Below are 11,838 nucleotides of genomic sequence, written 5' to 3'. Positions count from 1 at the left end.
AGGCCTTGGCCCCTCTCTTCTGAGACACAATGTTGATAAATCTCCCATGTTTCAAGCTATAATCTGCAGAGCTGATAATACACAAACTAAGAATGGCAGGTTTATGTTGATATTACATGTAACTTGCTATTAAAACATGTTATGATCCATAAAAAATAAAAAGCCTGGGGTGAAAGATTTTGGATGACATACAAAAATGTTTTAAGTACATTTCTTGATTCATAAAGTGAATATACACAAAATAAAAATAAGTCTACATGGGGAAAAAATGTGAAACTTTTGGCACAGTGCTGGCTTAGTTTTATTAAAGCTATCAGAACAAAATATGTTGATAATAATAAAAGATTTGAAACCCAGGGTAGATGTAGTACACAATCATTCAAGAAATTAACCTGAAAATGATATCTTAAACCTTCTCTCTTGACATTCATATACTGTAATAAGTTTAATGACCCATGAAAGAATGACCAGTGATACAGGACTTTTGCACCAGTCACATCACTAGACCATTTTGAAAATTTATTAGATAATGTAATAGATACTGATAAAAATGTAATATTGCTTGGTGACTTAAACATAGATTTACTAAAAGCAAGTCCGACTAGTAGGATATCAAGAATCTGTGAAAGATATCAGGACTTTTGTTTACTTTGAGCTTCAAATTATATTATTTTGAAAAAAGTTGTCAATTTATCTGATTACAATAACAACCTTCTCAGATTCACTGAAATGATGACAAGTAGCAATTTAATGGAAAACCATACTTAGAATTTGAAAATTTAGAATGTAAAAAGTTCAGTCACAGAACATAAATTAGTTTGCACATTTTAAAAGATACAAAGAAACATAGAAAGTTAGTTTTTAGTGAGTTTTTTGGTGCATTAGATAATGAAACCCATCATTTTCCATGTAGATTTAAATTTTAATGGTTATATACATCTCAGTGATTATGGACTTTAAATTTTTAAATAAATATTTAAACTTTTTAGACAGCTCTTTGATCAGTAAAGAATCTAATAGGTTATTTTAGTTATATAATTGACTAGCATGGGTAGCAATAAAATAAGTGTTCATTGAAATAAATAACACTATACATGTCTGGTTAGGTGACGTCCTATTGTTCTGCGACACCAGATAGATAGCATTTTATTTATGTTTTATGTCACTATTGTAAATAGGTAGTAATTTTTTATCACCTGGACTCTACAAGGAGTCGAGATTCCCTTCGAATACACACTGGAAGTAAATAGCTGGATGTGAATTATTGCCGAAATAAATGCTTCCTGACTGATGAATGTGCTTACTGTTTTTAGACTGTTTGATGTAAATTAAAATTTGAGGGTGTAGATTTCCTTCGAGATAAAAACGCTGTTATATACTGCTGCTTTGTGTGTAAGAGATTATAGTGTTTAGGAGTAATAGAAATGTCGCAGGTTATAGAAAATCTGCAGATTTCCGAACCAGAGGTTAGTATACATTGATAATTACATATAACAATGTTAATTAGATAAAATTGTATCAATTTCATATTTTTCTTATTAGTCATTTTCACAGTAAATCATGTTACATCTATTAAACTGATGCAGCGTTCAATGTTTCTGATAAAACTATCAGATATTCTGTTGCCAGATATTTTTTTGCCAAATCTTTTCAGAAATGTCAGAATTTTATGTTAATAGTTAGCAATTAATTACGGTTATGAGGTGATCACTTGTTTTGCATTAATGCTTTGTTTTTGTTCATTGGCTTTGTTTCGTGCTTCCTTCGGTTATTATTTTTCTTTGGTTATGATCAGAGTGTGCAATAGTACTTAAAAACTATGATTGTGTAATTAGCTGTTAATTAACAAATATATGATTTTGATGTCATATTTAAAGTCCTTTACTAGGAACCAGTTATAGACCTATGGTCAAACTTAAAGTACATGTATTATAGGATTTATAAGACAGATTATTTAGAGTAATAGAGATCTTTATTGCCATTTTTGGTGTCTTTCACAGACCCTGCACTGCAGGCATTTTTCATAAAGGAGCACAAAGATGTGAAGGCATTCTCACAGATCACCAGAAACTTGTCATTATGAGAATACATGTATTGTTGTAGTACAAAAATGTATGCAAAAAAACCCTGAATTTTTCACAAAATTTAATCTATAGCTTGATATTAGCAGAGTTGTTAATTACTGATTGGACCAGTCAGAATTTCCCCCATGATTTTTTGGTTAGCACCAGGGTAAATTTGGGAACAAAGAAATTGAGATACTTGTGATTAAAGCACCTTGGGTCAGAAATGTGGGACAGCTTGTTAACTGTGCATTACATTTAAGGGCCTTGGTAGACTTGTTTTCTGCCAGTTTTAAGGCTGTTGGTCTCATTCTTTTAAAAGAACATAATTGTGAGTTTCACTGGAAAAATAATAGTTATGGTATGTAATGATACCTAGGCCTATTTACATGTATGTTCGGCTATTTTTGGAAGGTTTTCTTGGGCGTTTGTTCACTTTGTTAAAACACTGAAGGCTTGCACATTCTTCAAAAATCTAGATATGAATTCTACACACATAGTGAGGTATATTCAGAAGTAAAAGTTTAATAAATTTGAGCTCCACCCTGAAAAAGGCAGCTGTTTAAGATCTATCTTTGTCTAAGCTTGTCAGTAAAATCTGTCTGTTTTAGAAGCCTCATGTTTCATAATCAAAATCTGTATAGACATCTGTTACAGCATATTGCTTGTTCTGTGGATGTTTACTTCTTATCTAGAGTTTTGACTACTTATCTTCAAGTATTCCAGAATCGTGTGCACAGAATTAAAGTTGTTAATCGATGCATGATGGCAATTAAAATAGTAAGAACAACCCCTGCATCAGTCATAATGATAACTGAAAGAGTAGACATCTGTGAAGCTTTTTCTACATGTACATTGAAGGTGTAACAAGGTAGACCCAGAATTAAAAAAACAACCCCTGCGTCGGTCATAATGATAACTGAAGGAGTAGACATCTGTGAAGCTTTTTCTACATGTACATGTACATTGTAGGTGTAACAAGGTAGACCCAGAATTTTTCAAAAAGGACTAAACAAAAAGTGAAATTTCCAATATTTTTTAATTTACACGATATGAACTATTTATTTTGCTCCTGGATATCCTCTCAGAAAGCGTAGTTCTAAGTGTGCACTATAAACATGATGGAAATAAGGATGTTATCATAAACTTTAGAAAAGACAGTTTTTATAACTTCAGGAAGTATGACTTATAAAAAAGCAATATTCAACACTTTGAAGCTACTTCATTCCTTTTGATAAGTTTATAAAAAATAAATCAGGAAGGCATAGATGTAAATGACAGTTATGATATTAAGTCTGCATCAAAGAAATGTAATTTTTTGGTTGATTGGTTGCTGTTACAATCATATTTTCCACATATTTATATTTCATTCATGCCTGAAATTATAATTTACAGAGATTTTATACTATTTACTGAATAATCTGAACCTATTATTAGAAGGACAACAGACATAACTTGACCCGTACTTTGTCCCCTTTTCTTCAATGGTGAGGTGAAGCATCTAATGGAGATTTTGTTTAAAAGGTGTCTTCATTACCTATAATTCCAAATTGAAAATAAACACCGCTGAGTGAAAGCACACCTTTAACAATAAGTAATTTAAATGTAAATACCGGTAGACCTACCTGTAGTTTACAATATAATATACTAACAATTATGTTAAGTATTTCTGTAAGCGGATAAAAAAAATTATGCTGACAGAATGAGACGCATGTATAATTACTGAAGTGGAATTAAGCTCATTTATACCTTTCATTACATGTAACTAATACCACATCTTCAGATTGTCATTAGGAAATATATCTTAGTTGACATGCATTCCATCAGCCCACTAAATAACTGTCAAATCTGTCAAGTCTGGAGACATTGCAGGATATGATGACAATAAATAAAGTTTGACAGATTTTTAATTTTGAAAAAAATGTACAGTAGGCTCAATTATAATAAATATATGAAAGTGAGTAAATGATTGCAAAATGCAAGAATGTCAAGACTCCATGTTGGAGACGATACTTTGACCTATACTGGTTTACTTTTACAAAATGTGACGCCTCATTGGCACTCATACCACATCTTCTTATATCTAAGATAGTTTATATGTATTTACTCCTTTAATGTAAATGGATATTCTACATTTACCATGCTTTACCATAAAATAAGGTCAAATTGCTGAAAGACCTACTGAATCTATCATTTTGCTATAATTATAATGTTATGTTGTAAATTAAGTTCACCCAATGGGCCTAACATCCTTACAAGTGTATCTAATACACATGTAATAGCAATTAGTGAATGAAAATTCAAAAACAGGAAGCACATATTTTCTTCCTTACAATCACGAATATAAAGTTTTTGTAATCATTCAAGGTGTTGTTCTGTCTTTTAAAATAGAACAGATTCTATCTTCTTAGAATTGGACATGATTTGAATCCCAAATTTTCAAAATTTACTGCTGTCACATAAAATCTGGAACTCTCACATAAAATCAGGAAAGGTTCAAATTATTTGTAGGTCCTTGGGGGTGGATCCAGCCATTTTCAAAAGTGGGTTCCAACTAAATGTCCCCATTCAAATGCATTTATCGTCCAAAAAAAGCAAGTTTACAACCCTCTTCTGGATCCGCCACTGGTCCTATTTGAGTCGGTATGTAGTGCTTATTGTCATCTGTCAAACTTCAAGTTGTTGGTAGTTTTAATGGGAAGGAGTTGTAGTTATTTTAAACATATTGATCCAAGATTAATCTGTGATGAAGTTGTAACCAGCAAAGAACAAATCAAGATATAAACTATCTCAGATCAGTTAAACGGGTGTAGTGACCTCAATTTCATGGTTCAATGGATATAAGTATGAAGTTTGTAAACCGTAAAGGTCTGGGTTTAAATACTATTATTGTGATTGTTATACATGTATATTCAAATGTTATTGAAAAATTAACGATAGAAAAAAGATCTTTAAGTCTTTAAAGTTAGAAAAAGGGGGTAAAAATAGAACCAATCAATTAGTTGTGAAATGTAGTTGTGTGTTTAATTTGTGTGTGTGATTATGGTTGAAAGTAGAGAAAATGTGAATTCTACTACTGTGATGTTAACATCTGTCATCCTTACATCAGTCACAACAGTTGTATTAAATTCAATAAAAAAGAAATTTATGTTTAAAATAAGGACTTTCTTGAATTTAACTTAATGCAGTGTTATTCTGGTAGAAAGAGTCTTTTAGTTGTAGCTGTATCCATCTTGTATTTTTACTTGGTAAAAAGTAGATTATATAAGACTTAAATACTTCAATGAATAATTGTTTGAATATGAATAAATAAAAATTTGATTTTTTGTTTGTCGATATTAAAAGCAGATCGGGTGGTTATAAACACCTGGATATAACACAAAGAAACAGCTGTTTGTCTGTAAATATAAATCCAACAAAATATTCCATATTTATTTAGGTCCTAAGTTTTATCACAAGTGTGGGTATAAACTCACAAAATACATAAAAGTCTTGTATAAATGTTTTTTTGGCTGATCAGACAAGATTAGCATTGGATCAATGGTGCAAGGACAAATTAATTGTTGTATTTAAATGTTAATTATCAGCTCACCAAGTGTGGATCAAAATTATTGATCCTTTCTAAAGTTAGTACAATCATCTCCGCCCAATTTGGACAACAATCAGACCGTCGGAACACAACAATGATTAAAATCTGTGCTCTTTATAAATACCAGTAATTGTTTCTTTACCGTACATATTGTCACAAATAATATCCATTGTCAGGATTTAACCGTATGAAATAAAGTTGAAGATTTTTTAAAGATTTAAAAAGTCAAGATCCATTTTTTATGTTGATCAATAGTTGTATGGATATCTGATGTTTGTCTCATGTTTACACTGTGCCAGAGGAAATAACTTCTGTTTGAGGGATACACATCCTGTGTATGTAGAGAAAGTCTGTTTGTTATCAATCAGTCGTATGTGTGTATGATGTAGATTTATCTGCACTCACCAGGAGATTAAATTTCACCTCAAACTTTTAGGAGGAGGAATATTTTGGCAGTGTATAAGGTGCCTCTGTCTAAATTTTAATGACTTTTACATGTGCTAGGCGTTAATTAGACTTCACAACAGTTTGTGTGTTTTAATTTAGGATTTCCTTGATTATTGTTTGTGATCTATTTTCAACATCTGGATTGAGTATTGCTAGTGTGTTGAAGTAATTAATTTCCACTTTGATGAACTTCTGACAAACAACATGGCTGCCAGTACACCTATGACACAATCAGGCACAGGTAGAGGACCAGCTCCACCCCTTCCAGAGAAACCTCCTTCAGTGGCGGAGAGGACTAGACTTCTAAAATCAAGTTTTCGCAAGGATGATGTTGATAAACCGAAAGTTGTATGTTCAAGTCCAATAGTAGAAAGAGCAGCAACACTACCACATAGTCATGAGACAAATGGGGATAAATCTGAGACTCCTTCTCCTGCTAGTAGTGTGGGGTCCATGACTGGTGTAGGGGTTAAGGCCTCCACTCCGGACTCAGTCAAGGACTTGCCACCAAAGCCGGCAGTAAGTCCACCAGCTGTATGTATATTCGTTTGTCTTGTCTTTAACTGTGCATGTTCTCATATACATTCAGGCAAAGGGTGGGTACCAGGGTATGAAGTACATATGTATCTTCAGACTTATTTCTATTTGAATGTGCACATGTGTTTCTTTTCTCTTCTTCATATTTTCTGAAAAGAGCCAGTTTTACCTGCAGTTATTTTAATTATATACCTCCGTGTGCATTTTAATTTCACTGTGAATTCATTGTATTTTAATAATGTTTTCTTGTTTTGTTTTGTTTTTTTGGCTGCAAAGGTTTACAAATACTATATTGTCTAAAGAAAATTAGAGTATTAATACAATGTAGATTTAATCCCATTTAAATGCATTCCTTTGTTACTATCCCTAAACCACATGTTGTAGGGCAATTGAAAGGTGACTCATACCTTTTATGTCATTTAAGAATGCAATTTTATAAGTGTTCGCTAATAATATTAACTTTGCTTAAAAAAAATCATGATACACACGATCTAGGTGTAAATAATTTGATCTTAACTGTGTGCAAGATGTTTTCTAGATCTTGAGGGAAGATATATACCCAACTTTGTTTACTTATCTCAGTGGTCAGTATACAAAACCAATTACCAAGTAGCCTCAGTGTTTATAGACATCAGATAAGTGTTTATTGGTTTAAGATTATTGTTAATGGTCAATTATAAGGGCTACTGTTATCGAAAGGTGTAACTGATATACAAATCTTTGACCTTCTTCTCTCATGTATTCCAATACAGCAACATGCATGGGTCTTGATTGAATTCTTCCTTTCTGTTAAATCTTAAATCATGATTAATCAAGTTAATCTTTTCTACCTTTAGACAGTTGTAAGTTAATCTATGATGGATTTGGCCACTATCATGACCATGGACTTCACATGTGCACCATTCATTCAAGTGTTCAACTAAATATAAACTTTCTATATTTGCAGAATTTCAGCACTAATACAAATTAAAGTATCTAAGGAAACTTCTTTATCTGCAAAACCTTGTACTGAAGAACTTAGGTCTTCTTTTTTCTTTAGGAGTCCTTACCCATATACATGCAGAGCTTTACTACCAGGTGAACTATCCTTCATCCTAAACTTTACCCTAATCCTATCCCTAAACCTGACCTAGAAAATCCCTTAACCTAACTAAACTTTACCCGAATCCTATCCCTAAACCTAACCTAAAAAATCCCTTAACCTAACTAAACTTTACCCTAATCCTATCCCTAAACCTGACCTAGAAAATCCCTTAACCTAACTAAACTTTACCCGAATCCTATCCCTAAACCTAACCTAAAAAATCCCTTAACCTAACTAAACTTTACCCTAATCCTATCCCTAAACCTGACCTAGAAAATCCCTTAACTTAACTATAACCACAAATGACCTAGAAGTAAAATAAGGCCACAAAAAAAAAAAAAAAAACACTAAAAATTTCTACCAATCATTGACACCTTTGCCATCCTTCCAACATTCTCTCCCTCTCCCTCTCTCTCCATCCCTCATTTTAGTATCTCTTATCCCTGTTATATTGAAATGATTGTAGATGCCAAAATATTACCAAAATCTACTTCATTGTCAGGTTTTACAAAAGTCGTTTAATTACGTACAAACAAATGATGCTTCTCATCTTCTGGAACTACAAATGACTAAAGAAAGACAACAGTATGAGCTAACTATTGAGGTATGATGTGTGGTTGGAAACCAGTTTAGGAGTAACAGTTCCCATCATTGTGTACTTTTTATAAACCTCTTCGTCCCCAGACTTCATGATTTGTGGTTGTAAACCAGTTTGGTAGTGACAGTTTCCTATCATCATGTATAAACCCCTTCGTCCCTAGACTTACTCCAAAATTTCAGTTTAACACACACTTTGATGTCCTTATGCACATGTTTGCTATGCACTGTCTCTTTATGTTATTGTCCTTATAAGAGTCTAAATATCGTATAATATAGTATTACTTTCTATCGACTATTTGAATACTGGCCCAAGTACTGTTAGTATTCAATATGAAATATTGTTGATTGAAAAGAGGATAAAAGAGGGAATTGTTGTTATGAAAGTCTAAATATAGTATGACTTTCGATTGACTGTTTGAATACTGGCCTAAACATTAAAACAAGGATAAAGTAAGGAATTGCGTAACAGATTAGGAATTTATTGAATAAAAACTTTTGATTTGTTTGCATGGGAGTTGTATTTTGCAGACAAGAGACAATACCTGAAAGTCTAGCCCAATCTTCACTGACCTATAACAATCTTTAAGTCTGGTGTATTATTTTCCTTAATATGCATATTACTGATAATCACTTCACCAGAGTTATCATTCATTTCACTCTTTGTTTTACAACCTCAGGTAAACTCTTACATTCCTTGCTCTACATAATATGTAAAAAAACAAATTTACTCATCAACATGATGCAATAACACATGTCTTCTTCTTTTCCAGAATTCATGTTGGATTAGGCCAAAAGTTTGATGCACACTTAATTTTAAAATTAACAAATTTCAAACTATTTTTTCATTTGATATGTACAAAAAAAATTTGTAGAAATAGAATATCATCAAGTTGTAATGAAGTAAATATCTTGAATATAAACAAAAGAAGGTCTCAAATTAGGGTATTGACTTTGATTTTGTGATTAACTAACACAGAAATATGATATCAAAAGAAGAGTTTTATGGACACAAATTGTTATACCCCGCCTTTCTAAAGCCAATATGATATAGACTAATAGTGAGTCTGTTCGTTTGTTCATTCTTTGCCTCACTTTTATATCAAGTGGCAACAGCTGATTTTTTTGCCCACAATTTTAACTGTATAAAGCTATTGTATTGGTTTATCCTCGCTGGCGCTACTAGGTGACAGTAGATTCAGTATTACCCTTGCCTCAACCAAATGTTATCAATTTTATACTTGAGACTTATTAGCACCTAACACCAATATGTTTGAATGGTGGGTGGCGATTCATTCTCATCATTATTTTGGAGTTGTTGTCCCTTTATAAATGGAAAAATGGTGAATTTGGTGAATATTTACAAGCAGTGGAATCCTGTGCCCCATGGAAACATTCTTTTTTAACTTTTTTGTATCAGGAAAAATCATATTAGGGGTTACCTTAAGCAAGTCATGAACTTTGCAAAGGGAAAAGACATCATTTTGTGATCTTTAATTGTATTACTTCTAGTTTTGTTTTGTTTTCTATTTGAAAAAATATTGTTGGTGTCCATAGCTAAACATGGACTTAAATGAGTAGAAAGGTTACACATTTTGTTAGACCTACTCATAGATGCTATTATCTTGTAGACAATCTCTTCAATTTAATTAACATTTTATGTCTTTCAGTGCAGATATTTTCATCCAGTCTTTTAACTGTTGCTTGGTTATATATGTCAGATGAGTCACACATTGCTCTTTAGATAAGCAGTTGTCAATAAATTTCATAGCTTTTATAGAGGAAGAAATATTTTTATAGGATATGAATGGTCCTTCAACAAAAATTCATTATTAGAATTTTACCAGACCCTAATGAGAACATATAATGTAATATTTGTCAAAACAAATGCAGGGACAATGGATCATTATGGTTTAAATAGATCTATAATCAAAATTTATTCAGGTGCAGAATATTCTTATGTTGTATTGTAATACAGTACCACTGTCCCAGGTTAGGGGGAGGGTTGGGATCCCGCTAAGATTTTTAACCCCATCACATTCTGTATGTATGTGCCTGTCCTGACTCCCAAGTCAGGAGCCTGTAATTGAGTGGTTGTCGTTTGTTTATGTGTTACATATTTGTTTTTCATTAATTTTTTGAACATAAATAAGGTTAGTTTTCTCATTTCTAATTGTTTTCTATTTGTATTTCAAAATAACATTATATGTAGCATACATTATCATATATTCCTTACCCACCTGTCCCAAAAGCAACTACAGTGCTATGTAGGGGTTACACTTTGTAAGTACATCAGATTTACAAAATATGTCTCTTTTGGGGAGATCATAGATATTATGTTCTTGTCCACCTACTGGTTCACATACATCTCTATCTTTCATCTCATATAGACACAACATTCATGAGAGAATGCAGTTGGATAGTGGTCAAATTTAATTCTCAGATTGAGTATTGGCGGGATGGATAGTACATAATTTTAATTTACCAGGTAGGTCAAAACTCATAGATGTTGGAGGCCTCTAATTGTTGAAAATATGCTGCACAACCCTATTAGCTTTGTCCTCTGCAAAAAAACAGTTGTGTAAAATGTGATCTTTCAATTTTTAGGTATTATGTTTTAACAAAACTTCATAGTACTAATAAGTGGCAATTTCAGCTGTAATAGGAATTCCCATGGCAAATTGCTACATATAAAAAGAACCTCTCATCAGATATTTTTTAATTAACAGAGTTACTGCCCTTTGACCAAAACAAAGGGTAATGTTTCAATAGATAATTAATTTAAATAAAGTTAGCAATGTACTATTCTTGACCATGTTGGACTAAGCTGAATGGTGATGTTGGAGAGGATGGTTTAAATAGATACCTTAAATAAATTGTGTAATCAAATCTTACACTTTTCAAAGATACACACATGATTAAGTTGTGCACCTGCTATTACAGATTGCGTGAGAATTATTTTTTTCTGACTTAAAAACTTATAAAAAAAATTACATAATTTCTAGGGAATTTTATACATTGTACCAAATTTTCTGGACTTTGGAACTTTATCAGCAAAATTTCTAAATGGGAAATCTCCAGAAAGATGAAAAATAGTTTCCCAATATTTCCAATCTGATAATCTTTTTTGCATATTGGAGTGAAAATGCAATCCATGCATTTCTACCTTATCTACATTTCATGAATATCATCTACCAGTACATTGATAATCTCCATAATACTTAAGAACTACATTTCAGGTTTAATTAGATCAGTTAGAAATTACCTTTTACATTTATGTCATCTGAATGACTACAATATTTTTGATGAGATAAAAAGGTATAAAGTTTATAAATAATTATACATACATACACCAAGATATCATTAAATGTAATTGTATATCTTGCAAGTATCATTCTTTACCGTAAAATAAGATCATATTGCTGTAAGAACCCTCTCTTAAATTATTGAAATCTATCCTTTTTCATGCACCATGATATCATGGGTGTTAATGTGATACCACCAGTCAAACTATCACCCTC

The 11,838-nt window shown here is 32.0% G+C and overlaps 1 protein-coding gene across 16 annotated transcripts in view; it reads left to right on the top strand.

Moving 5' to 3' along the window:
• Nucleotides 1–999: 999 nt before the first annotated feature.
• The window catches only part of LOC139525574 (septin-7-like), a 55,795-nt gene continuing 44,956 nt past the window's right edge, over nucleotides 1,000–11,838 (top strand). For 6 of the 16 annotated variants that reach the window (XM_071321045.1, XM_071321041.1, XM_071321047.1 and 3 more), the window contains exon 1: nucleotides 5,501–6,633. In XM_071321045.1, the coding sequence (XP_071177146.1) occupies nucleotides 6,304–6,633 (330 nt within the window). In that variant the 5' untranslated portion in view covers nucleotides 5,501–6,303. Of the gene's footprint in view, nucleotides 1,467–5,496; nucleotides 6,634–11,838 lie in introns of those variants that run through there. The other 10 variants (XM_071321055.1, XM_071321052.1, XM_071321056.1 and 7 more) reach the window with 2 other exon arrangements.

Source organism: Mytilus edulis, chromosome 5, assembly GCF_963676685.1.
Source record: "Mytilus edulis chromosome 5, xbMytEdul2.2, whole genome shotgun sequence".
NCBI classification, from domain to species: Eukaryota; Metazoa; Mollusca; class Bivalvia; order Mytilida; family Mytilidae; genus Mytilus; species Mytilus edulis.
The sequence above is the reverse complement of the archived record's forward strand: the minus strand, read 5'-3'. Positions and strand labels throughout refer to the sequence as shown.